At 48.3% G+C, this 25,823-nt stretch overlaps 11 protein-coding genes across 11 annotated transcripts; 6 read left to right on the top strand and 5 right to left on the bottom strand.

The window, feature by feature from the left end:
* Positions 1-402: 402 nt before the first annotated feature.
* On the bottom strand, positions 403-1,650 carry N7518_005681 (putative PHD finger domain protein; the record flags this gene model as incomplete). The annotated part of the gene is made up of 1 exon (XM_057186608.1): positions 403-1,650. One exon carries the CDS (start codon positions 1,648-1,650, stop codon positions 403-405), a length of 1,248 nt encoding a protein of 415 aa, XP_057043378.1.
* A 3,508-nt stretch (positions 1,651-5,158) lies between these two features.
* Positions 5,159-5,941, top strand: esdC (GTP-binding protein EsdC; the record flags this gene model as incomplete). Its single annotated transcript, XM_057186607.1, has 1 exon — positions 5,159-5,941. One exon carries the CDS (start codon positions 5,159-5,161, stop codon positions 5,939-5,941), a length of 783 nt encoding a protein of 260 aa, XP_057043377.1.
* Positions 5,942-6,702: 761 nt separating this feature from the next.
* Positions 6,703-10,531, bottom strand: N7518_005679 (DNA-directed RNA polymerase II core subunit RPB2; the record flags this gene model as incomplete). Its single annotated transcript, XM_057186606.1, has 3 exons — positions 6,703-6,865; positions 6,928-10,228; positions 10,282-10,531. The coding sequence occupies 3 exons, from the start codon at positions 10,529-10,531 to the stop codon at positions 6,703-6,705; spliced, it is 3,714 nt and encodes a 1,237-aa protein (XP_057043376.1).
* Positions 10,532-10,742: 211 nt separating this feature from the next.
* N7518_005678 (uncharacterized protein) lies at positions 10,743-11,201 on the top strand (the record flags this gene model as incomplete). The annotated part of the gene is made up of 2 exons (XM_057186605.1): positions 10,743-10,832; positions 11,004-11,201. 2 exons carry the CDS (start codon positions 10,743-10,745, stop codon positions 11,199-11,201), a joined length of 288 nt encoding a protein of 95 aa, XP_057043375.1.
* A 42-nt stretch (positions 11,202-11,243) lies between these two features.
* N7518_005677 (uncharacterized protein) lies at positions 11,244-11,654 on the top strand (the record flags this gene model as incomplete). The annotated part of the gene is made up of 1 exon (XM_057186604.1): positions 11,244-11,654. One exon carries the CDS (start codon positions 11,244-11,246, stop codon positions 11,652-11,654), a length of 411 nt encoding a protein of 136 aa, XP_057043374.1.
* A 514-nt stretch (positions 11,655-12,168) lies between these two features.
* On the bottom strand, positions 12,169-14,367 carry N7518_005676 (beta-catenin-like protein 1; the record flags this gene model as incomplete). Its single annotated transcript, XM_057186603.1, has 10 exons — positions 12,169-12,251; positions 12,298-12,415; positions 12,464-12,748; positions 12,799-13,313; positions 13,365-13,458; positions 13,507-13,741; positions 13,792-13,898; positions 13,957-14,189; positions 14,239-14,293; positions 14,344-14,367. The coding sequence occupies 10 exons, from the start codon at positions 14,365-14,367 to the stop codon at positions 12,169-12,171; spliced, it is 1,749 nt and encodes a 582-aa protein (XP_057043373.1).
* A 321-nt stretch (positions 14,368-14,688) lies between these two features.
* N7518_005675 (uncharacterized protein) lies at positions 14,689-14,934 on the top strand (the record flags this gene model as incomplete). The annotated part of the gene is made up of 2 exons (XM_057186602.1): positions 14,689-14,814; positions 14,881-14,934. The coding sequence occupies 2 exons, from the start codon at positions 14,689-14,691 to the stop codon at positions 14,932-14,934; spliced, it is 180 nt and encodes a 59-aa protein (XP_057043372.1).
* Positions 14,935-16,540: 1,606 nt separating this feature from the next.
* On the top strand, positions 16,541-18,895 carry N7518_005674 (transcription factor domain-containing protein; the record flags this gene model as incomplete). The annotated part of the gene is made up of 2 exons (XM_057186601.1): positions 16,541-17,140; positions 17,195-18,895. The coding sequence occupies 2 exons, from the start codon at positions 16,541-16,543 to the stop codon at positions 18,893-18,895; spliced, it is 2,301 nt and encodes a 766-aa protein (XP_057043371.1).
* A 1,156-nt stretch (positions 18,896-20,051) lies between these two features.
* Positions 20,052-21,625, bottom strand: N7518_005673 (nicotinate phosphoribosyltransferase; the record flags this gene model as incomplete). Its single annotated transcript, XM_057186600.1, has 5 exons — positions 20,052-20,272; positions 20,325-20,652; positions 20,712-21,331; positions 21,387-21,470; positions 21,520-21,625. 5 exons carry the CDS (start codon positions 21,623-21,625, stop codon positions 20,052-20,054), a joined length of 1,359 nt encoding a protein of 452 aa, XP_057043370.1.
* Positions 21,626-22,248: 623 nt separating this feature from the next.
* On the top strand, positions 22,249-23,412 carry N7518_005672 (CAZyme family CE10; the record flags this gene model as incomplete). The annotated part of the gene is made up of 3 exons (XM_057186599.1): positions 22,249-22,464; positions 22,530-22,782; positions 22,838-23,412. 3 exons carry the CDS (start codon positions 22,249-22,251, stop codon positions 23,410-23,412), a joined length of 1,044 nt encoding a protein of 347 aa, XP_057043369.1.
* A 295-nt stretch (positions 23,413-23,707) lies between these two features.
* On the bottom strand, positions 23,708-25,674 carry N7518_005671 (putative MFS peptide transporter; the record flags this gene model as incomplete). Its single annotated transcript, XM_057186598.1, has 4 exons — positions 23,708-24,408; positions 24,461-25,243; positions 25,307-25,609; positions 25,671-25,674. 4 exons carry the CDS (start codon positions 25,672-25,674, stop codon positions 23,708-23,710), a joined length of 1,791 nt encoding a protein of 596 aa, XP_057043368.1.
* Between the last annotated feature and the right edge of the window lie 149 nt (positions 25,675-25,823).

Raw genomic sequence — 25,823 nt, 5'->3', positions numbered from 1 at the left:
ACTGTGTGCGCCTGTGTGCCAACATGTTTGCATGGAAGAAACAAAAAAAAGGGGATATGTGCATAGCGATGGCGTTTTCGACTTGATTTGGTTAGGCTCCGGCTCCCTGTGACCCTGGGGATATATTGGGCGCTGGATGGGCACGGCTTGGACATACGCTTGGCTATAGCTGGGAATGGATACCTAGGGTGGGATCTCTGCTTCTTGTTATCCTTTTCCCTTGGGGATTAGTATCGATTTTTGTCTAGAATAGGCAGAATATGAAATTGATTCCGTTTAAACAGATTTAAATCATGCAGTAAAATTGGTAAGAAGTACATATCTTTGTCTAGTCCATCCCAACAAGTACACAAACGCCATGGGTATATCAACCGTCATACAGATCATAGAAAAAGAACAGGATCACTTGCCTAGAGTACGTCTGCACTCGTCACAGTACCAAGTCCCAACAGGCTCTCGCGTCAAGCCAACACACTTCCAGTGGAACCACTCATAGGGACACTCATCATTGTCGCAAGCCACCATATCCCCATGACTAACAGTGCGACAGGTACAATAGACCTTCGAATCCTCGTTACCCTCATCCTCGTCCTCATCATCGACATCCTCATCAGCAGCACCGTCACTCTTGTCGGAGTCCGATGTATCGGCACTGCTGAGCATGGAGTCATCATCCTCATCGCCCTCTCCATTGGGAGATTTCTTCGAAGCCTTGATACGACCACTAGCACTAGAAGAGCGCTTGATCGGCTTTCCGCTGGCAGTCTTCAGCTTCTTGACTTGATGATGCGGTGCGACCTTTTTGGTCAATGCCTTCTTGATGCCCATGCTAGAACGAGGGCCGGCACTGCCTGCACGGCTGCCAGCCGGTGTGCCCGGCTTCGGTGTACCAGGGCCCATGGAGGACTGGCGAAGGTTCGACGAGGCTGCGGGAAGGGTGTTGAGGGATGGGTTCAAGCGGCGGCGCTTGCTGTCCACTGCGCCGGCGGAGGATTCACGTTGGCGTTGCTGAAGGTGCACGACAGCAGCAGCGGGTGTAGCAGGTGCAGAGCTGCGTGCTGTGGTTTGTCCAAGCTGCGCAGCGGAGCCGGTAACACGAGGTGCTGTGGATTGGTTCAAGCGCTGCGCAGCAGCCAGGATGGCATTCGCGTTTCCGGAAGTTGGGTTGAGGGGTGTTGAGTACGCGGTGGAGTCGGAGGGGGTGGAGTCAGGGAGGAAGATCTTGGGTGGGTTGCGGTATTTGTTTTTGGAGTCGAAGAGGGAAGGGAGAGGCGGGTCGTTGGTGAGGAGACCTTCGTTGACTAGATCGCGAATGCGCACGTCGAGTCGTTTTATCTGGCGATCAAGGAGGACGCATGCCTTCTCGCTAAGCTGGATCTTCTCGTTCTGCAGCTCGTGTGATTTATCCATATTTTGTAGAATAGTCTTGCTGTATGGTTCTTCCTTTGGGTTCAGTGTTAGACTGCCGTTCAGTTTGATGAACTTCTGAATGCTGCTGTCGCGCGAGTTGATTGTAGCGCGGCATTCCTGCATAAGCTTGTCCTTAGCCTGAATTTCCTCCATGAGGTGGTTGAGCTCGGCCGGGAGATTTGCCACATCGTGGACAAACTGCTCCAGAACAGTTGCGCAGTCCTCCGCACCGTGTGCCATTTTGGATTCGGTCGCAGGCTAGGTTGAAGGTGGCTCCTATCGGGATACTGAGGGGGTGATGTGCAGCTCAACCGGGTTCGATGTAAACGCTTATTTTGATGCTGATCTTTTGATGTCGATGATAAATGACCAGATGAACGCCTGACCTGTACTTGCGTTGATATTTGGACACTTATCATTGGGAACAAATTGGTTGAAGTCGAAGGTTGCTGACTCATTACTGACTCATCTTCGGATCGGCGCCGTGAACGTCCGAAGTATAGACGTTTGTTCCTACCTTGAACATTCTAGATTACTGGAACTACTGTCTATAAATTAGAGAAGGAATACGCTTTTTGAAAGCGGATAAACCATGTATCAAGTGTTGGTTAGAAATGTGGTCTACGGCAGTCTCTAACTGCCAGTGCGTCATATCAAATTTAGGTCAATATCATACCATTTCAAAGGTTGTAGGAAGTCCTTCTCTTGCCACTTTTGTATACATATGAAAACTGTATTAAGAATTGATAACTCACTCTTGCGGTATACCCTGCATGGCCTAATTATTGTTTCAACTATGGAATTGCGCGTTAAATGCTTTCACCCGGGTCCTTCGTCCCTAAGTCTTGTACTTTATTCATCAAGCATGCAACTTGTAGACCCATGTTTTGGCTTTCTTCACCCAGGACAGATGGATTGAACAGCTAGGCTCCCATTGTATCTCTAAGAATATGTACCAAGATTACGGCTCTTGTGTGGAACATCTGAGTCGATGTAGCTATTCTTGGGATATGGTTGGATATTGAACTCGGTGTCATATCCCCATTATGTAGGTAGTGGCAAATTTGCCTAAAGCAGTGAATCGAGGGTTGATGAAAAGGTGCCTAGGTGGAGTCGTGATGTGCGGCTCAAATATCTTGGCAAACCTTAATAGCCTTAGTGGACAGAATGCGAGAGGGCTTCATGCGTCAGTCTAATTTCAGGCTTATAAAATCATCATTTATACAGGGGGAAGCAATGAATACGATCGATTCCGTTGGGATATACTTTGACAATGTACTCCGACATTGCAGCCTGTCCAAGATGTTGTATTCTGATCTGCCTTGTATCAACTTTGGGATGTAGTAATGTCTATATTATCCAGTAGAGAAATATATTACTCATACTGGGACCCTTCAAATAGATAGATACAAACTCAGGAGTCGTGTCAGATCGTCCAGAGTTGTTATTTATGAGTTATGGCGGGGTTCCATACGCCCTCTTTTATGCTAAGATCTAGATAGCTTCAGGCTTTCAGTCATGTAATAGGAGCCAACGCCTGCCCGATAGCCGCACAGCGTCTAGAACGCTTTCTCTTTTTGGCATCTCGATAAGACTAATACTGATCGGTCTCTCGATTGCTAGCGCGAGTGAAATAGCTCCAAAGGACGCGAGTGACCGCATCTAGTATATGTTTTGGAAGCCAGAGAAAGGTGGATGCTTAGACAGAGATATCTGCTCTGCCTATATACTCAAGGCCTGAATGATCATTATCTACGTGAGTATATCGTATAAATGCATTTTGATTGGTACATAAAGAACGAGCTAGCCATAATGCCTGATATATAGGAGAAGCTGATGCCTTAGGTATGTCAAGTGTGTATACTCCATACTAGATGCAGAAATAGCCAGTTTTCGCTCGAGAACTTGGCCTTTATTCAGAATGCATTTCAATTTACTTCAATTGGGCTCTTCAACCTTTTCAGCGTCTTCGCCGAGAGCTATATAGTTACCAAGCTCAGTCCTACTTTGATCATATCATGGCTCTACAAAATTACCTCCAGATTGCTCCTTATCTTATACCTCGAGACTGTCCAGCCCTCCAACGTCCTACTATACGACATCCCGATCTTCAACCAAATAACATATTTATTTCTAATAATATGGAAATCAAAGGGATAATTGATTGGCAGCATACCACAATTCTTCTATTATTCCTTCAATGTGCTATTCCCGACAGTCTATAAAACTATAGTAATAAAGTTTCGGAGTCACTACGAATCCCGACTTTACCGAATAATTTTAATGAAATGACAGATATAGAAAAATATCCAGTAAGTAGAAACCCTACGCAGACGTCAACTTCACTATCTCTATATCAAAATGACAGTAGACATTAATCTAGGGTATTACGATGCCTTGACCCATGAGTTTAGTACTTTATAACGACGCCTTTTCCATCACGCTAGTAATATATAGGACGGTGATAATATAATATTAAAAGCAGATCTAGTTACTCTATTTAGTAAGTTGGCAGAGGTAAGCCATAACGCGAAGGTACCCTATCCAATTTCTTTTACAGATAATGAGTTGATTGAATGTCTGCGACTAGAATGGGCGCAGTCGCTGATACGTAGTTCTAGGCTTGCCAGGAAGCTATTAGAGTTGGTCATAAGGGGTGGGTAACTACCTGTTGCACACTATGACGAAGCAAAAGCACGCAAGAGAAAATTGAGAGCGGACGCTCTTGATGCGGCAGAAACGGAGGAGGAGAGAACAAGGATTCAAGAAAACTGGATTTTCGATGACTTTAGCGAGGACGATTACACGTAAGGACCCCTCTACTTATTTATTTTTAGTACTGTCTGTCTGCCTTTCGTTCAATTATCAATTGAATCTGTCGCACAGAGAAATGATTGCAGAATATTACTTTGCTTGTTCATATCCAGAAAATCTTATATGTTCTACTTATACTATTAGGCTTTCAATACCCTGCAATATCATACGGAAAAAGAAAAAAAAAAGACCCCGCCACAATTAATCTATCGAGGCTGACAACTTCTTCAGACTTCGAATCCCTGGCCCTGCTTGGACAATGGCCTTTCGTATTCACAAACTCTCCCCTCTTCTAGTCCGGCCACCAGCGTTAAATCCTGGCCAGTCATTGGCCAGAGGCATGAGGGCAGCACATCACAGTGCAACTTGCATCCAACCAACCAACATCGTCAGTTACGCGCCCAAGTTCCAGGATGGAATCTGCACTGCTGATCGAATTGACCGGCTTAAAAGAATGCCATAGCCACCTCGAGGCAGATTTCTTCTCTTTTTTCTTCTTCAGCGAGCGTTTGTTGTGTTTCTCTGTCCTATTCGAGTTATCCTGAGCACTGGTTGCCTGGACTTTTGTTTCTTTCTTTATCTTCTATACTATTCTAATATTCTTTACCCTTTCTACCCTCAAACGAGCTGTGCTCTTTGAGATTTACTTGCTACGGATTTCCTCGGATTTTACAACTATTTACAGTCTACTTGTCGCCGGTCGACTTGATTCCGCTGTTCAACAGACATCTACAACAAACCCTTTAATATAATCTCGCTCGATTATCTTCTTCTTTGTCGGACCGGTTCCCCAAAGATCAAAGAGTCCAATATCCCGACTTGACAACCAAACTCTGGCAGTTTTAGGTTGTTCTAACTATACGATACTCTTGATCTTCTGCTCCCTACGACACCTTTTTTTAAACAACTTTTTTTTTGATACATTTGATTCATCATGGCCGCCGTTCAACTCAAGTTCTCCCTCCGGACCTCGTCCAACGTCAAGACCGTCCACCTGGTCGGTTCATGGGACAACTACCAACGCCAGATCCCCCTCTCCAGCGAAGGCAAGCCCGGCGCCTGGGTCGGCAAGTTCCGCTTCCAGACCTCAATGCTCCAACTCGGAGGCCGCTACTGGTACTACTACATGATGGACGGGTACCACGTATCGCACGACCCCGCCGTGGAATACACCGTCGAGCCAACCACCGGCCGCAAGCTCAACATCCTCGATGTCCCCGGCGGCAAGCCCACCAGCCGGTCCTCCGCCCCGAAGACCAGCCGCGCCGACGTTGTGACCGGTCGCGCCCTGTCCCCCTCGCGCATCCAGCACCCCAAGCCAACAAAGAACTACGCCTCGCGCCAACTCCGCGAAGCAGACTTCCCCCCGACCGTCGACGAGCTGACCCGCCGCTTCGCCGGCTCCCGTCTGTCAGACGAGTACTCGTACTCGAACAGCCCGCCCAGCTCGGCCGGGTCGTCTGTTTCGTCGCGGTCGTCGTCGGGCTCGACTTCGCCTTCCTCGCTCTCGTCTATGAGCGACCCGCCCGTGCACTGCCGCTGCCAGCGCTACGGTATCACCCGCAAGGGCGACCGTGTCAAGCTTGACTGTGGTGGTACCCGCTGTGGATACCAGTCTTCTGATGACAGCTGTTCTGAGTCTGAGTGCGAGAGTGATGAGGAGTACCGCCGTGCTCGCAATGCCGTTCGTCGTCAGGGTATTGTTGTCCGCCGGTAGATGGTGTTTGTCTGGCAGGTCCTGGACCTTGCTAGGTTGTTTGCTCTACTTGTTCTTTCGCTTGACTTTTTCCGGTCTGGTGAGACTTGGTCATTGCGTTTGCTTTGTGTTTTTTTTTTCTGAAAATGATAAACCAAAAACAGCCCGGACCGCAGGTGTACTGGTTTCGCGCTGCGGTTGGGCGGGGATGATAATGGTGTGGTGAGAGGAGGAAGAAGAAGACATTGATCCCAATACATCAATGTAGACAACGTCCACCCTGGATCATCCGATCCAGCCTCGTGGACTCCGACAAGCTTATCTTGCGCCGGTCAATGTGACCAGCACAAGCCATAAGATGACAAGATCTGTCCTGGGCCTCCTAGATCCAAAGGGGGCCTGACCAAGACAAACGGTATCTCGTCAACCAAAGAACATCGCCGCGATGTCATGGACTTGTTCATGCTTTGGTTTAGGTCTTACTCTGAGATATCAATGAATAATGAGATACGACCTGCGTCTATGTTCACTGTCTATGATAATCCGTAATTATAGCTGCAAACAGATAAGATGGGTTGTCGGTAGTAGGAAACGGAGTGTCGGGTTTATTTATGACTCTCCTGGGAAAACCACACGTAAAGTGATTCAATTCAAGTATGTAGGGCCGGTTATTCTGATGCGATGGCCAACGATCCTCCGAGACGCCGTGAAACAGGCCAAGCAGATGCGCATTTTTCCAGCAAGATCATTAAAGTACAAATGTAAAGTATTGAGCAACCTAATCAACGCACCGAAACCCCAGAGCGATCGGTGAACATCCGAGCGGCAATGTTCATGGAGGCCAGCTCTTGGAACAACAGCTTGGCGGCGTACGGAATGTGGACTTGCGAGATACGGTGCTTGTTGTTGCAAAGACGGCACTCGAAGAGACCCTTCTTCAGTTTTCTATAAAAACGGTTAGTTTTCTGTGTGACGAAAATGTATAAAGGGAGAATTGGAATACTCACGCAACTGGTGTCATCAGGCCGCAGTCGTCGCAAATATGAACACGGAACGGATCAGATACGTCAAAGAGACGCTCCTTGAGGAAAGCACTGGCGCCGTGGGCGATCATACAATCACGCTCCATCTCTCCGAAACGAAGACCACCGTCACGGGCACGACCCTCCACAGGCTGGCGGGTCAGAATCTGAGTAGGACCACGAGCACGAGCGTGGATCTTGTCGTCCACCATGTGGCGCAGACGCTGGTAATAGGTGGGACCCAGGAACACCTGCGCCACCATCTTGCGACCAGTGTGTCCGTTGAACATAACCTCGAAGCCCCGCGACTGGTAGCCGTGCTCGCGCAGCAGGCGGGACACTGAGTCGACAGTGACATCGGTGAAAGGAGTAGCATCACCCTCGAATCCACGAAGAGCAGAAACCTTACTGAGCTGACATTCGATCAAATGAGCAATAGTCATACGGGACGGAATAGCGTGGGGGTTAATAATCAGATCCGGAACGACACCTTCCCGAGTGAAAGGCATATCTTCCTGTCGATAGGTGATACCGATGGTACCCTTCTGACCGTGACGAGAGGCGAACTTGTCACCAATCTGGGGGATCTTGGTGGTACGCATGCGAACCTTGACGAACTTCAGATCGTCATTACCAGTGGAGATCAGCACCTGATCAACGATGCCGTTCTCGGTGCTGCGCAGGGGCGTCGACACATCAATCTTTGTGTGTGCCTTGGTACGCTGACCGAGCTCCTCCGCATCAGCAGCCAGCGGAGCTGTCTTGCCGATGATAATATCTTCTCCAGAGACACGCACACCGGGAGCAACGATACCGTCCTCGTCCAGCTTGTCATAGGTACCCTTGCGCATGCCAAGGGTGTCAATCCGCATAGGTTTCTCGAATCTCTCAACAACTTGCAGTCCCACCATCTTCTCGGTGTCCGCGTAGGTGCGGTAGAAAAGACTGCGGAACAGACCACGGTCGATACTGCTCTGGTTCATGATAACGGAATCTTCCTGGTTGTAACCAGAATAAGTTGCAATAGCGACAATAGCATTCTGACCGGCGGGCAACTCTCGGAAGCGCAGGAACTCCATTGATCGGGTGGTGGCCAAAGGCTTTTGCGGGTAGTAGAGAATATTGGCCATGGTCTCCATGCGCTGCGAAAAGTTCGTCAAGAATACACCCATGGCTTGTTTGCCCATGGCAGACTGATATGTGTTACGCGGCGACTGGTTGTGATCCGGGAAAGGAATAATACTAGCGCAAACACCCAAGATCATACTAGGGTGGATTTCGCAGTGCGTCCAGGTGTGGGCGCGCTGGCTGAGAATGGACCGAACACGCTTGTTGGGGTCGCTCGTTTCATCCTCGGGCAGAGCGTAACCGGCCTGAAGCTGTCGAGAGATCTCGAGATCCTCGGGGGTCATGACAATCATGATAGTTTCCTCTTCTTCGGCGTCGACATACTCAACTGCTCCGGAACGTACCAGACCATCCCATCCGAAGTATTGTTCACGGCGTTCTTCTGGGCCCAAGTCCGGTGGCAAGTCTTTGTCGGCCTCCAGCTTCCGAATGTGTTCCTTGTTAAGGACCAACCCACCCGAGTTCTCACTCTTGGGGTCATTATCGATAACGAAGAGTGGGCGGCAGACACGTCCTGTATCGGTGAAAATTTTGAACTCCCGTTCACGAATATCACGAATCAAACTGACTTCATGGGAGATCATGTTTCGTCGACGCAAATTCTGCATTGTCGTAACAAGATGAGAAGGGTCCCGGTGAATACCCACCCAGACACCATTAACAAACACTTTGGTCGCATTGGGCGTCACTTGGGGTTCAAACTCCTCGAGCACTTCCATGTTGCGCTGAATCATAAAGTCCACGATGGGTTCGGCGGGTGTACCGACAGTGATGTAGCACATCAATGCCAGGTTCTTGACCAGACCACAAGCTTGACCTTCAGGTGTCTCGGCTGGACAAACCAGGCCCCAATGAGTATTATGGAGCTGGCGGGGTTTGGCAATCTTTCCGTCTCTGCCAATGGGTGTGTTCGTCCGGCGCAGATGAGACAGGGACGAGGAAAATGTGTAACGACTCAGCACCTGGGATACACCAGCCTTGGCAGAAGCCGCCTTCTTCTGCTCGCCCCAGTTACCAGTAGCAAGAGCATACTTCAATCCACCGGTCAATGTGCTAGCCTTGATACCAATGTTGAGATAAATCTCGCGATTGGTCTCAACGCATCGCTGCACGTAACGCTGAAGATCCTTCGTGACTCGCGTGAAAAGAGTCCGGAAAAGACTTGCCAAAAGTGGACCAGCCAGATCGAGTCGCTTCTTTCCGAAGTGGTCACGGTCATCAACATCACGGCGACCCAAAGCACATTGAAGAAGTCGGTGCACCATATACCCAAGGAAGAAAGCTTTGCGGGTTTCGCTGCCCTCGCTCTGCGAAATGTGAGGCAGCAATTCCTTCTGCATGATATCCCGAGCGTAGCGCACACGACGATCGTGGTTCAGGTTCGTCTGTGACGATCCACGCTTGGCAATGAAATCCAGGGCAACTTCACGGTCCTGGATGACAAAGCCCTCCTCAATACACGGCTTCAACATCTCCAGCATGGGGGTATCGTTGCGGTCATAACAAATGTGGTTGAGAATATCTTCATCGGAAACGACGCCCAGCGCACGGAAAACGACGACGATTGGGATATCGGCCTTGACATATGGGAGCGTCGAGCGAATCGTCGGGCCAAATCCTCCTTTGGCGCTGTCACCCTTGGCAAAAAGCTTCAACGTAAGCGACGAAAGCATACGTGAGCCCTTCTCGACTGCACTTCGAATTTCGGCGATGTATGGTGTCGGGCTGGGGGGTGCCTTCTTGAAGACTTGGACGATGTTGCCCGCACTGCGCTCCTGTGCGATCAAAACCTTCTCACTTCCGTTAATGACGAAGTAGCCGCCAGAGTCGTAGGGGCACTCATTCCAAGCATAGAGTGACGCTTCGTTCAAATCCTTGAGGATACAGTACTTAGATTTCAGCATAATGGGCATCTTTCCGATAAAAACTGTTTCCTCCTTCATCTGCTCCTGGGGCAGCTGCTTCGTTTCCCAATCGAGGTATGTACCTTGAGTCTTTGGATCACTCTCGCCCTCATTATCGTCGTCGTCGTTGGGCTTGCCCATCTTCTCACGACCTTCCATAATCTTCTTGGTGACACCGAGGTAAAGTGGGGAAGCGTAAGTAAGGTTTCGTAGACGAGCTTCCTGAGGCAACATGATCGTGGTCGCACCATCGCCTTCCGTAACGGATGGGCGCGAAAGCATGACAGTGCCAAATTTGAGCTCATACCGGCGCACAACGATCGGTTCGACTTCGTCTTCGGAGGGGGGAGTGTTTGGTCGAGAACCACCTGGCCTTGCTCCTCCACAAGCTCCTGCATGGTCGAAGAGATGAATTCATCGAATGAATCCAACTGCTGAGAGACAAGACCCTTCGAGTCAAAGAAGGACGAAATCACCGTCCAGCAATCCTCAGAGGTGATGCCCTCGTCCGCCTCATCGTAAAAATCCTCCTCGTATGTCTCCTCGTATTCCACCATGATTGCGATAAATTGAGGTTAGGTGTTGATTAAGATAATGAGGATCGGAGGTGTAGGAAGGTAGAAAAGCGCAAGGCGCGTCGGCGTAGGAGCTCTGCAATAATCGCCCAACGCACTGCAGCGCTCGCCTGACAGTTTTCGAAAGTGGGGTTGTTAAGGAGTCAAGGAGTCAGAGACAGATGCAAAAAGCAAGGCTGACAAACTGGGGGGGATGAAAGAGAGGCTCCCCGACAATATTCCGATGAAGGGACTGATCTCCAGATGTCTGGATGCTTCTCAGCCATGCGCTAGTCTCGATGAGGTAGATGCACGTGATCATATCTCACCGCCCTAGCAATATGGTCGTGGCTGCACGTGAATATCCATGACCGCCAAGCCACTTGGCGCAATTTTTCACCAACAACATAATTTTCGTATACCTACCACAGTCAATTTATTGCCATCACCCCAAATATGACTAAATCAACCCAAGGATTGGAAGATCGGCATTGGAATTGCCTTGCGATCATATGCTGAAAATGATAAACCAAAAATTGCTAAATTGGCGCGGGAATTCAATATTCCGTACCAGTTGTTGCGCGGTCGGATCAATGGTGCAAAATCGCAAAAAGGCCGTACAGGCACCCACAAAGCATTGGATGCTGAGCAAGAGGAGGCGGTAATTCAGTGAATTCGTACCTTGAATAATGCCAATACTCTGCCAACTGCCGACATGATTCACGACTATGCTACCTCGATTCTTAGTCGCCATAAGATCGAGTGGAAGCTTGGTTACAACTGGGCGTACAGATTTATCAAGCGTCTCCCCGACAACTGCCTCTATACAAAGGGGCTAGGGGCGAAAGCGAAGGACCGGATATCAGGCCGAAATCAGCCCACGGCTAACTCTTCATCGTCTACGGAGAGGTCTGATGATAGCGCGGCACCACCAGAACTCCTCGACTACGCCTGCAAATCCCTACGCGATGGATCTCTCGACCTCAACCAGCGAAAGCGAACACGCACTCGCCATAACTGTGTCGAAGTACGCCACCCGGCGCGCAAGTGTTGCGCGTCGAGGACGGAAAAAGACAAGAAACGGAGTAAATTGTTAGGCTGTGCGGTAACGAAGGGGAGATCATAATAAAGGGCACTGGAGTGTAAGATCATGTATTTTGACGAATTGTATTGAGTCGTGTTGATCGCAGGATCGTCGAAAGGTTGAGTTCATCTTACCCATACAAAAAGTTGTGTTAGGCGCATTCCCTGACCACCTTAGGTACATACATACCCATTCTCTATAACGGACATTGGGACATATTCCTGTTAAAGCGTATTGAATGTCTTGGATTCATACTTCGATTTCATATAATCATGTTGACATCTTCCAGTTCGGAATTCTAAACCAATTTGGTCGTACATGAGCTGGAATTTTCTACCTGTCAACATAATTTAGAAGCAGCGTAGTTAAGATACTAAGATCTCTATGCATATGTGATGGGATTTTGGTCTACATGTCTATATCAACAAGCTAACTTTTCAATCCGAGGAAAATATTAGATCTTAGTGAAATCTATGTGTACTGGCGCCGAGGTGACCCTGTGGATTGGATTTGCTGATAACATTGGTATTATGATACGTTACAATTCTGTCGTTGTTCAAACAAACTGCAAAAGAGTGCTTAACATGTCCTTCAACTCTGTGTGACCCAGGTCATCCTCTCCGAGACCTTCGATTTGTTCTACTCGAGTTAGCCTCCGGTAATTATAGCAATGTGGATTACTCACCTTGCAAGGTCCCACGGATCAGGGACAAATCTTCGTCACGGTCCGCAAGAAGTGAGACGATCTTTCCCTTCGCTCCATCATCTTCGGCAATGAGCCACGCCAAAATAACATCAATTGTCTGCAGCAGTTAGCAAGGAGCCTTGCCACCGCAAAAGAGAAATCATACCTGCAATGAGAACAAACCCGCATCCAACCGCCTTGATAGCCATTCACTAGCCATAAGTTCTTGCTCCTCCTTGTCAAACGTTCTGCGTTCTTTTTCAATCGCTTCTTCGACGGGTAAGATACGTGCGGCATACTCGCGCCGGAGATTGATAAGCTTCTCGATCCTCGCGTAGTCCTTCTCCATAAACTTGGCCAACGTGCGGATGCGGGGAGCAGAACCACCAGGCAGAAGACGGAGAAGGGAGGCGAAAATTCCCAAGAAATGTTCGATGTTTTGACCTTCTTGCTGGATGGATATTAGCATACCACAATTTGACTGCGAGAGAGCAAACTTACTTTCTTCAAGAACATTCCGAACACCGTCTTCAGGCCAGCTGCTTCCACCAACCTCTCGCAGGCCGGGGCACCTCCCACTCCACCCAAGGCGTGGTCAAGAACCCTCAAAGCACGTGGCTTACTGAACTTGCCTTCCTTAAGCATGATCAGCGCAAGCTCAACACCTTCGGCCTCCACGAATTTGTCTTTCCCTATGTCTTCCTCGACAAGGCAGATCAGAGCGTCAAACAGATTCTCCACATATTCTTCCTCATCTGAGTCTTTAGCTGGATCGCGTTTGCGGTATGCACTAAGCAGCTGGAGAAGGATATCAATGCCATCGAGCTCAATAAATTTCGTGCGATTCTTTGGGGTGGACTGTAAAAGGATTGCCAGAATCTCTGCGGCATATTGTTTGTTTTGGCTGACAATCGCTTCTTTTCGCTGAATACGGGACAGGATCCAAGGCAAGATTGCAGCGTCCTGCCCAATTTTCTCCGCGTGTGATGTCTGAGAGGCCAGGTTTTCCATTACACCTTTATTGAATTAGAAAATTCTCGCATTATTTCTTGAAACAGGATACTCACCTAACACGTAGTATACTCCCACTCGATCTGTTTCAGACCCTTCATCAAGTCGGGAGAGATTTTGAGCCAACAATTCGATGAGGTCGGCCTCCATCTAGTGATAGTTAGCACTTGGTACTGATATTTCCATGCCTCAACATACCATTGCGTTGACAAGAGCATCCCATTGTTCTTGCTCTGCTTCCATATCCTCGTCCGTCAATTCACTGATTATTTGGACGACATCAATTGCAATGTCGGTGTTTTCATGCGACAAGAGAGAGGTCAAGGATGCCACGCATCCCATCTTAGCAAACTCCTCGTATAGGTCGGGATGCTCAGACAGTATTGATAAGCCTTTGATTTCAGTATCTAGGTCGGCCTCGGAAGCCATGAACCTGCAGCAACATTAGCACCTGGTACATACAAATGTCCGGTATCCACTTACTTTTGCGGATCATTCTCAAATTTTGCTCGTAGTTCAGCGTTCTTAGATATCTTCTTCTCGAAATTCAATGCAAAGCGGCGCACCCACGCAGAGTCGAACTTCTCGGGCTAGATAAGCATACCGTCAGCCCCTGGATAAATACCCTGTGTACCAAAAGTTCCATACCGCAGCCTCGTCCTCCTCTTGCTGATCGATGTATTCCATTGCTTGGGCTGTCTTGCGCTCCATTCCACCGCCGAAGAAGCGGCCCTCCTCATCGTCTGGGACGTCGTCCTCGAAGTCCGGAGGAAGCTCGGGTCCAGCTTCACCGTCGTCAATCTCGTCCTCCACCATTGGTGCTTTTCCATTTGATCTTACATCGCCACTGGGGTCAAGTTTTGCTGATTTGTAGTGTTCATCTGTCATCGTCAGGATTTGCGGCAAGCGCATTGCGAGGAAAGGGCGTACTTGGATCTTGGACGGGCTCGAACTTGCGCTTAGCGCTCCCTGTTGCAGATGATTTCTTTTCTCATCAGCCATGCCATCAATTCAGTAGATGAACTTGGAACTCACTTTGAAGAGCTCATCGACGTTCATCGTGGTTGCTGCGGCGAAAACGCCGGTTGAGTGGACAATGTGGAAGCAACCACTATCTGTGGCAGTGATATATCAAGGAATATTGATTTTGTGAGAGATATATCCGAAGCAGCAGTGAGGAGATCTAGATATAAAGGAAACGCTAGACGACGCTGTCGCATTGTCCTTCACTGCGCGGGCAAAATAAATACGGTTGTCCACGGGAGCTAAAGACGCAGTGACCAAGCGTTCCGAGGCCGCAGATTTCTCGACGTCCGATCATCACTCCAACACCAACATCAACATACGTTCTCTATATTCGTCCCTCACATCACATACGAAATGGCCCCTCACCAGCGCATCGTTCCCTCCGGCTCTCGGCCCCAGAAAGGCTTCGTCCGCACTGTCTACGACGAGGCCACCAACCCCGAGAACAAGACCATTGTCCGCAGCATCGTGATCTTCGGTGTACGTGTTGCCTAATCAACAATTTTAACATCTCAATATTATCCATGAAACTGACAATATATTTAGGCCGGTATTGCGTTCCTCCACTCAAGCTTCGGAGAGTTCCTCCTTCCTCCGTAAGTCAAGCCAACCCAACACGTTTGCATCGAGATCAACCGAATGAGCCTCATCTAATATCGCGCAGCATGTAAAATCATCACGCTTTCTATACCTCCGGTGGTACGACTCGGACTCCCTCTTTTAAACCTGTGGAAGCATATCGGCGTCGGTCAAAGGAAAACATGATGCGGGAGCATCTTTCGCTCGGCAGTTTTTCGATTGGATAATTTGTACAATATTTTATTGGCAGGGCATGTACTATCTGACATGCTGTGTCCTGTTTTGAGATTCACGAATATCAGGAATTTTGCCATTTGCTGGATGTCCGGCTGTGGTACAATCCAATTTTTGGCCCGTGATAATTATGACCTAGTCCCTCAAGATTTGGAAGAGGCTGAAACTAGGTCTCTGAGGCAACAGCCATATCCGACTGCGCTTTGTCACAGCACAGTTGTACGAATATTGAAAATCGGCTGACAACACTAGATGAGTAGCCATCAGTGACTGCAACAAGTTGAGATGGATGCGTACGTTTCTTGTGTCGATAATTGAATCTCTAACAGTGTAGAATAAGACGCCAATTGATACATGAGGTAAAACAACAGAATTATAGCAATGCCGAATCTATTCCTGAAACACGCAGCGATATATATTTTGACTATCGCTGAACACCTTGTCTATCCGATTGTACAATGAGACTAAGAAATTCCCATTCTACCATTCTACCACAATTTGGCTCAAGCCAATGGGTGCGCCCTCTCTGTAAGCCATCTCTCTATCTTTCTCTCAGATAGTATGTCATCTATATGAGCGCCAATATATAGCCCCTGGCTTCCAATTGTTTGTAGCGCTTCTCTTTAGCGATCATCCTTTTCATAAAAAAAAAACACAATATCTTACCCATGACTGAGCAAGTACCCAAAGAAGCGCAAAGGAACCAACAAGCCGTGGCTAATAAGATAGAGTGAAGGCAAGCTGTGTGGATGGTCCAAAGATGGAATATACCACTTACGCACGGGCAACTCTAAATAAGCAACCAACAGGCTCTTTCTGCGACTTGATTTCTTTGCCTCGTCTTGTTGTAACGGATATTTTGAGGGCGGCGATCGGAGTATGAGTATGCAGCATATGGTGATCAGAAAGTAGTTCACAAAATAAACCTATTGTGAGTACCGACTGACGGATTGAGTATGAACTGAGTGCTTAATATATCATGATTTTGATCAAATTTATCACGGGCGTCTATTGAAACTACTCGGTGGGCTGACTCCGAGTGCCCTTATAAAAGTGAGGCTGGAATAGGAAACCCTAACTGGAGAAAATAGTACGTATAGTGACCTACGTACTTTATTTATATGAAGAGGCGATGGTCAAAATTGGTGGACTATAATAATTTCATTTTTCATGTATAGATCATTGATCCAGCCAACTAGATTCACCAATTCAAATCTCTAATGGAGCAGAATGACATCAAGCCAACGATATTTGGGCCGATTTCCCCAGGCGCCAAGACCCCGCAGAGTTGCCCCCACATTTCCCCAGTTCCGAACACCGCCTTCTTGCAGGCTTATGAGTTGAGGGTCCCTGTGGAACAAAATCGCATACGTCTACCCCCAACCAGGGCCACATGACACATCACACCTGGGAGCCCATGTCTTCAACTCCTCTCAAACGTAAGTTGGCAGAATCTTGCGAAGAGCCCACGGCTAAGCGCCACCATCTTCATGGATACGATCCGCAATCCCCATGGTTACACGAGTCAGAACCTGCCGGGATATGGCGTACACTGGGGAACCCCAATGTGCAGCACTCGATGCCTCTATCAAATATGGTGTCTGCCGTTCAAGACCTAATAGACCCGGACTTTGACCCACTGACGGCAATGCTGGACGACGAGCCCCGGTTTTTAAAACCCTTGCCGGCTCGCATATCCCCAGAAGACTCAGAGTTCTTACGATTTCGTGGTGCCGTCTCAATTCCAGAGAGTGGATTGCGGGATGAGCTTCTGCGCTGCTACATCCAATGGGTGCACAGTTTCATGCCAGTTTTGAACCTGCAAGAGTTCTTACGCTGTGTGGCTGAAAATGACCCAGAGGGAAATGTTAGCATCTTACTATTTCAGGCAGTCATGTTTGTTGGTACGGCTTTCGTCGATCTCAAGCATCTGCAGGATGCTGGGTATTCAACCCGGAAAAGTGCGCGTAATGCGTTCTTTACTCGATTAAGGGTTTGTCTTTCTTCAAGGGGCTGCAACATCAGTGAACTAACTCATAATCAATAGTTACTCTATTCTCTCGACTGCGAAGAGGATCGCATCGTGATTCTCCAAACACTCCTATTGATGACCTACTGGGCTGATTCAGAGAACAGTCCACAGCGAGATATTTGGGATTGGATTGGAGTATGTAATACACAAGCACAGTCGATCGGTTTGAACAAAGACCCTGCATCAGATAAAATTGATATACGGACTCAACGGCTCCGTTCTCGGCTCTGGTGGTGTCTGTACTCTCGAGATCGGCTGATCGCCATGGGTATGCGGCGCCCGCTTCAGGTTAATGATGGAACGAGCAGTGTTCCAATGCTCAGAATGGATGATTTTGATTTTGAACCTTTCTCTCCATATGTGGTGGCTAAGTTCTGTTGCCGTCAGCTCCAAGATGTGTCACATCAGAAACGCCTCGCCACCATGTTCATCGAGAAGGTGAAGCTCTGTCAATGTATTGGTAGGGTATTATTCGCACAATATACACCATCTCAGTGCCGATTTGGTGCTACGGACCGAACCACAGTCACACTTATCCCTCGACAGGCTTCCGAGTCTGAGTTTGCGCGATGCGGCCAAAAGCTCGACTCTTGGCTTAGTGCCCTCCCTAAAGATGCGCAATTCATCCCGAAGTCGGGGAATACCTTCTATGACGGTGAAGATGTGCTGCTGCTTCATGGTGCGATGTTACGTATGCTCTATCATGCTACCAGCAGTGCACTTCACCGACCTCGGGCGACTGCTTCAAAAGATCAATCTAAATCGTGGCGTAATGCTGCCCGTACAAAAATGAACGATGCTGCTGCGGGGATCACACATATCATTCAAGGCCTAAACCAGCTCAACCTGACAAGGTTTTTACCGCAGTCTGGAGTGACTGTGATTCTACCGGCTGCTGTGGCGCATTTGACCAACACCATGTCCGAAGACCCCGCTGTCCGCGAAAGCAGTGTCGACAATTTTCATCGTTGTATCCAAGGCCTTCACTGTCTCAAGGATATTTATCCGGCCGCCGGTCAAGAGTTCGCCAACATTGAGGCAGCTATCAAAATGCAGGCGGGTGCCTCTAGTACATTCTTCCAAGTCATGGAATACAACTTGAATGCCCCTGCAACGTCTTTGGCGACCAGGAAACCAAGCAATGTCAATTCTATATCTCACCCTCAAGCACATCTACCTGCTGTGACCAAGATCTCGAAGCCGCAAGCACAAAGTTCATCTGCTCAGGGGAATATACATCATATTAAGCCCAGCGTTGAAACCACACATGAACCAGCTCCGCCTCTATTCCCCAATGACTTCGACCTTGATTCCGATCTCGGCATCATAGACAACAATCCCTTCAACTTTATGTCCATCGACATCGACTCCTTCCGTGATATTCAAACCCCTCCCAATCCAAACAACAACCAAGATAAACCCTATATGTCACCCCCGCCCCAAGACCAAGATACCGTCGACTGGGCACAAGAGCTGTTTCAAGACACCGATCTGAATCAGTACAGTAACACAGAAACCTTCCACAGGCCTGAAAAGGCAACACCTCCACTAGATCAAGATCAAAACAATCACGATGCGTTCTGTCTTACTTTGAATGATACAGTTGACTTTCATCCAATGCATTTTCGTCACCAGTCAATGAATGATGCAAGGCCCGAAATCACTGGCGATCTAGATCGGGACTTGGGGTTCGAGTCTGAGGATGACATGTTCTAGTTTATGTATAACAAATTAGGATTTTTGTTGTCGTCCCTTGACGGATGTAATAGTCACTGAATCTGAATCGCGGAGACTTCGTGATTCAAGCACAAATATACCTTTGTACTTTTTCGAGGGGGCCTGTCATGTCCCACGAGACAAGGTATTCTTCAAATCCTTGGTCCGGTTTATTGAAGGTGCTTTGAGCATCAAAGAGGACCACGAGGAGGATGGGAGGATTGTGGAGATCATTGGGCTGGGTCAATACTGCGGATTGTAGGCTATGACGTGTAACTTGGCAACTATTGGAAGGTATTCCTAGGTTTCTGCCTGAGGAAGGAACGATAACAAAAGTGAGTATAAATGGAAAGGTCAAGGCAGATATTTTAACTCCCAACCCCCATGGCTCAGATAGAATCCGTCCTGAGCAGGTTGATGTTAGGTCGCGCGTTCGATCAACAGCTAGTCCGGGTTGAAGAGCTGTGAGTTACGGGCTGACGACAGGGGGCCTACCCTCAAAAGTGGGCTCGCTGATATCTCATATACAGAGCGAGGCGCGTCCACGGCATTTTATCCAAATGCGAGTGACGTAGAACGTTTACCATATAGTTGATATTTTTGGGACAGGGGCCCTGATCTTTCATAGCGTTTTTTGGTCATAGCTGAAAGAGATGCCCAGCTTTTTATCAATGAGGAATTTGCCCAGAATATCTGTGGCTAGTCATATTGTGGAGAAGTGCTGGCGAGGAGAGTATGCTTGTGCTGCTGAGGTTCTAGTCCGACTAGTCGACATCGTTGAGGTCTAGGCTGTTGAGCAGGCGCCGAATTTCGATGAGATCGACGACGAGCACGTCGGAGACGAACAAGCGATCGAGGTAACGAAGAAAACGGAGAAAATGAGGAAGATGAGATGGTCTAAGCTTTGAGTGCTTTCAGTGCACATGGCTCGGGTGTACGTCACTGGAGAGCCTCGTTGCGGAGGAACGGAATTGAGACGTCTTAAGGATATCATGTATTCTTATTCTCTATGGAGTTGGCACATTATTTCTAGCAAATATCAATAACCACCTCTCCAACATCAATATGATCATGGGCTCATGTTTAGCAAATCTTTAGCAAATGGCCTATGACTTAGTGGCAAAGGCAAATTGTATGGTGCGGATAGGCAGGCAGTCTATGCCTTTTTCGTCCAGCGGTGACTCTCATCACCCTCTTCCCACTCGTGCTCGATATAGCCCAGCTTCTTCTTGACTTCCTGGACCTTCTCAGAATCGCCCATGTTTTTTCCCAGATTGTCGCTAAGCTTGACAGCGGGACTGCCGTTCGCGCTGGCGATCTTGATAACAATGTTGAGAGGCTTGGATTTCAGTCCGGTTGATCTGTTAATAAAATCATCTGCGAATTCGTTAGCGTTTGTGTTGCAGGAGATTGCAAAACTCAAACGTACTGGTAAAGAATGTTCCCACTCCAAAGGTTGGCTTGAAGCCTGCCTCTTCGGCAATTGTTTTGTACTCCAAGCAGTGCTCGATATCCAGAGAATCTGAGAATACAACTGTCTTGGTCTCGGTAATGCCCTGGCTATCGTAGAAGTCCCGGACCATCTTGATGAAGAACGCAGGGTCACCCGAGTCTTGGCGAACACCGGCGTAGCTCTGAGCGTAGGTTGTCGTGCTCGGATTAGTACCACCCTTTTGATTTGGTACTGAGATGGGCTTGCTGAATGCACGCAGGAAAGCCGGTGTGCCAAAGGTGTCAGTAAGAGCAATGCCAAGAACCTATGTTTCTCTAGTTAGTCTGAAGCGTTTCTAAATACCGGGGATTTGACAATACATACCCCCTCTCCAAAGCAGCCAAGCCAGTAACTCAATGCCAACTCATTGGCATTCTGGTAGTCGTCCGTGATAGCCGCAATGGTCATATACCATTCGTGGGCCACAGTGCCGACGGCACCAGTATTGTATTTCATAGCAAAGTGAACATTGCTAGTTCCGGTTAACACCCCGGGCCAGCCCTGCTTCTTTCCCTCCTCTGCCGCACGGCAGAGTCCCTTCATAACCAGGTCTTGGGTATGGTAGTCGCGGCGACGGCGCGAACCGAATTCAGAGAACACACAGCCATTCCGGAGCAAAGTGCAACCCTTTCGGTATGCCTTATCTTCTTGGTTTTCATAGTCCCAGTCCTTGTCGGTGAACATGAAATATGCCTGGCTAGTCAACGCCAGCAGCGGGATTTCATACAAGATGGTGTCGAGCCAGAGACCCTCAACCATGTACTCCACGTCTCCTGGGTCGTCATCGCTGCCCGTATCTTCTTCCGGAATGAATTTGATCTTGATATGCTCGGAGGGTCTGAGGTGGAAGGTCTCTAGGAAGGTGAGGTACACGTCATTGAGGTAGGGGCACTTTTGGCGGAGCCATTCGCGCTCTTCGGGGGTGACGCGAATTACGGCCAGTTCTACACGCAAATTGGTTAGAAGCTGTACGATTGCGACAAGAAGGGATATCCTTACTGTCCATCTGCTCTAGAAGCCATTTGTATGCCCCGCGATGCAATTTCATCTGCGGGGTCCGATTCGTGTAGCCGTAGGCCACGTCTGCGCCCAGATCAGCCCAGATCCCCATTACTCGGTTAGGGCTACTTACAAACATCCGGGAAGTATTTGAGGACCGCGCATTGCATCGTCAGCTTGTATAGATCCGTGTCCAGAAGGGATGTGACGCCCTGTGGCGGGGACATGTCCTGGCCCATCTTGTCGGTTAACCAGAGGTTCCAGTCTATCGTTGGCGAGTCAATGGAGAGGTATAAATCGCAATAAGTTACAGTGCAGCTTGGACAGATAAATGGGCCGAAATAGCCAAATTGTTGGAGGTTCTTTCTTTTTTCCTGTAGTTACGCAATCACTTTACAGCGGGGGAACGCGCCGATCGCCGATATGCCGATCAGCTGTTTGCTCTGGTTGCTTTGTTTGCTCTGTTTGCTTATTTGCTTGTTTACTATGTTTGCTTTATTTGCACCACGTACATCTTCATCATGTCACATCTCCATTCAGCTGTGAAACAATTACATCTCCTGGTTTGTTTGCATAGTTCGTGCAGTCGCTAACTAGACTTCAATGACAAAGCGCAAGATTCCAACAATGCCAGTATTCTATACTGCCATCTATCGTATGGCTATGCATACATTTACCAAGTCAAGTCCGTAGCCACAGCCTCTCCATGACTTATAGCCGAACTTTGCGGGTCTTGAGGTACGTACTCGGCCCTTCGCTTTCACCCCATGCCCCTTTAGGTCATGCGAAGGCGCAAGGTATATAAACGAACGAACAACCCCACCTCCTCCTTGCTCCATCTCCTCCCACATCGAGCATCAATATGGCAACCGATCCTTATCTCCATTTGGTGGAAATTCTTTCGACTTTTGACACCGCTGATAAATATGAGCCATTTCAAGTGATCAACACGAGTTACAAGAGCTTCAACCAGGGTCGTTCTCATATCAATGTAGATATTCTCATCCCTCGGACTATACTATCACAACAAGAACTTTCGAAATGTGCAGTCATGATACGGATTCATGGCGGATTTTTGGTATGAGCTACTTTTGCGTTGAGAAGACTACGCAATCCTTCGACTGTGAATTGACTCGCCTGTAGGTCACCGGTTCTAGTCGCTATCCTGTTTGGTTTGCGAATTGGACTTTGGACTACGCCATATCAGCAGGGGCAATCATCGTGGCCCCAGTCTACCGTTTGCTGCCTGAAGTATCTGGAAAGGATATATTGGAAGACTTGCACGATTTTTGGCATTGGATACACAGCCCACAATTTGCTGCAACAATCAAAGATGCTGGATATGGTCATATTGTCCCTGATCTCGACAAGCTCATCGTTGTGGGGGAAAGCGCGGGTGAGTCTTTTGTAGTGAACTCTTGCATGAACAAATGATCTGACTTGAGTGTAAGGCGGCTATCTGGCCATTCAACTGGCACTCAGCTACCCATCGGAACTTCGTGCTGTCATCGCAGCCTATCCAGTTCTCGATTTGAAATCAAGGTTCTACACAGAGGCATATCCTAAAACTATCCTTGGAGTGCCCAACATGCCGAATGAAATTATTGAAAGACACATTTCAGCCATGCGAACTGCACCCTCTCCCACTGTGGTCACTGCTGCAGATCCCCCAGATCGTCTTCAGCTGGCATTCTCGGTTTTTCAAAATGGTCGATTGCTAGAGTTTCTCGGGTCAGAAGACTATCTCTTCCCAATGAAGAGGATTGAAAATCTCGCTGCTGCCGGAGGTCTGAAACTTCCTCCAACTTTCATTTTCCATGGAAAGCAGGATTCAGCTGTGCCATTTGAGGGCTCCCAGCGATTCTTTGATTTAGTGCGAGAAAAAGCGCCCGATGCAATTGTTAAGCTTCATGGCCTAGATGTCGACCATGGGTTCGACTTTGCAACAACGTTGGAAACGGATTGGTTGAAAGACGGATTGGAAATTATCACAGGCGCTTGGCTTGGCTTCACAACGGTGGACTAGAATTTGCGACAATTCTCTATGTTCCGGTCAGATAGCTCAATATAATCTGCTTTACTAAAATCCATTACTTCACTTGGTTTTACTCGAACGTAACCGTATCAGTAGCCGGCACAAGATCCTTCTTCAGTCAGATGATTACAGAGAAGGTCTGTCTATCTTAAGTCAAGCGTTCTTCCGAAAAGATTTGAATAGTAGAGGAGAGTGAATAAAGGTGGCAAATCTATTACACTTCGTCATCCATGAAACAAGACAAGCAGTGCCTCGCTCCAATCTTTGCGTTGTTAGACGATGAAACTCAAGCTTCCCTTTTGGGTGACACTTGCTCCCCCTCAACCAGACCAGAATCAACATTATCGGCGAAGTAGTTCTCAGAGTTCAAATGCCTGAACCGGAACCAGAAAATAACAGTCTGAACCGCCAGGGCGACAGCAGGACCAGCCCAAATCCAGATCAACCATGGGTCCGCAGTCGCCGGGATAAGAATCTCACCAAGAGCGCTAGATAGGGCAGTCATGAAAAGGAAAACAGCAATCACCAGGCCCTTCATACTCTTTGGGGCACGAGCATAGGCCACCTCGTACGCCGTGACGTTGGCGAAACATTCACTTATGGCGCTGAGAGATGTATTGGGAATTTGCCACCAGATACTGATATCGGCGACGTCGTCACACGTTGATGCGTGAGTGCCACATGGTGAGAGCTGGTACACTTTCCATTGGACTAGTGCACCGACTATGCCAGCTAAAGTGGCAACAGCGAACCCAATCGTCATTCGGGTTATGGGGCCAGGCTTCAGCTTGCGCCGCTCAAGGAACGGATAGATCACGAAAGTCAGGATCGGGATGACAACGATAATCGTTAGCGGGTTGAAGTTGTTGAGAAGGTCGTTGGGTGCTCCGTTTGTGACCATTGATGCGCCTTGGTTCGTGGCGACTGAGCCGATACCACCGTCGTTTAGATTGTAGATGGGGAAAAACCAGAAGATGTCGCATGCCTCTGTTAATGATGTTAGAATTCGTTGATCAATATGCCTGAGGGATGATGATACCAATTGTTTTCGCAACTTTTGATACTGAGGTATCTGTCCAACTAACTTCGATCCCCTTACTGCGAAGGTTGGCAGATTTTGCTAAATCCCAGAAGTCTTTGCGCCAGAATTGGAATTTGCTTTGTACAAGAGCAGTCCATCCAATTTTAAAGGCTTCGGTGAGCTCTTTGTTTCCACTGGGAGGTTGCTTTTTGGTCCTTTTATAGACAGCAAGGAGGAGGATTGGAAGAAAGAAGTAAATGATACCCGATAGCAGGAAGGAAAGCCAATATCCAACATACTTCTCCGCGTAGGTTGTCGCTAACATGTAGAAAGCACCAATGTTAACAAACATGTAGAACAGCAGCATGGTCCGAGTATTGGTGGTTTCGGGGTCGACAATAACGTTCTCACCCGACTTCAGAGTCTTGACGTATGGCGTCTGGGATTTATGCTGATCCAGAACAGTAGGAGAGATATTCGGCTTGAAAATACCGGCACCGATGGCAAGAAGTAAGAGGCCAATGACGAACGGTGGAGCTGCGTTGGATTTGCCTTTCTGGAGAACAGAGGGAATTGCGCCGACGATCTGGATGATATGGGCAACGCCGCAGATAAAAACACCAATGATGATCGCCTTATACCGCCCGACGTAAGTATCTGCCCAGTAACCACCGAAGATGGGGACAATATAGGCCAAAAATTTGAATAGAAGCACGAAGCCGGTGCTGGCCTGTAATCCCCATCCCAGAGCTCCGGCTGTCTTTTGGGTTCCGCGCGGAGGAGCACCGGCTCCATTGCCACCTGTGTATTATACTTGTTTAGGAATGACACTCTCGACACTGAATATTTGAAAATGAGGCTCACCTTCGGGCAGTGGGAATTCCACAAAGTTGGAGAAGAGTGTCTGTGCCCCATAGTAGGACGCGCGCTCGGCAAATTCGACCAGGCAGAGGGAAAAAGCAACCAACGGGAGATTGGCGGCCACTTTGCGCAATGTTTGATTTTCTTCATCGGTTGGAGGGGTGAACACATCATCATAGGGTTCCTGGGATTCCTGCGATGCCTGAGAGTCCCCCCCTAACCCTTCGTCCAAATGCAGCGACTTCACCTCGCTCACTCCGCGGGCTGCGACCACCGAGGTGTCTGTAAGGATGGTCTCACTATTACCTGGTGTTGTCCAGGATGTCAGTTTTGCATAGTCTTTGATGAACCAGTACAGTCTACATACTCATTGGGAATCAAAAGCAGCTGGTGGACCGACGTTTGCCAATGGAGAAAATCAACAATAAATACAGAGAACCAACAGAAACTTCGGTGAAGGGCAAATTTGCTGCTTCAATTGCGTTATAGCGTTGGATTGGACCATCGACTCCTTCTCCGG

The sequence above is a fragment of the Penicillium psychrosexuale genome, assembly GCF_028828465.1.
Source record: "Penicillium psychrosexuale strain IBT 29551 chromosome Unknown utg000003l, whole genome shotgun sequence".
Lineage (NCBI taxonomy): Eukaryota > Fungi > Ascomycota > Eurotiomycetes > Eurotiales > Aspergillaceae > Penicillium > Penicillium psychrosexuale.
Note: the sequence above shows the minus strand (reverse complement) of the source record. Positions and strands in the feature narration are given on the sequence as shown.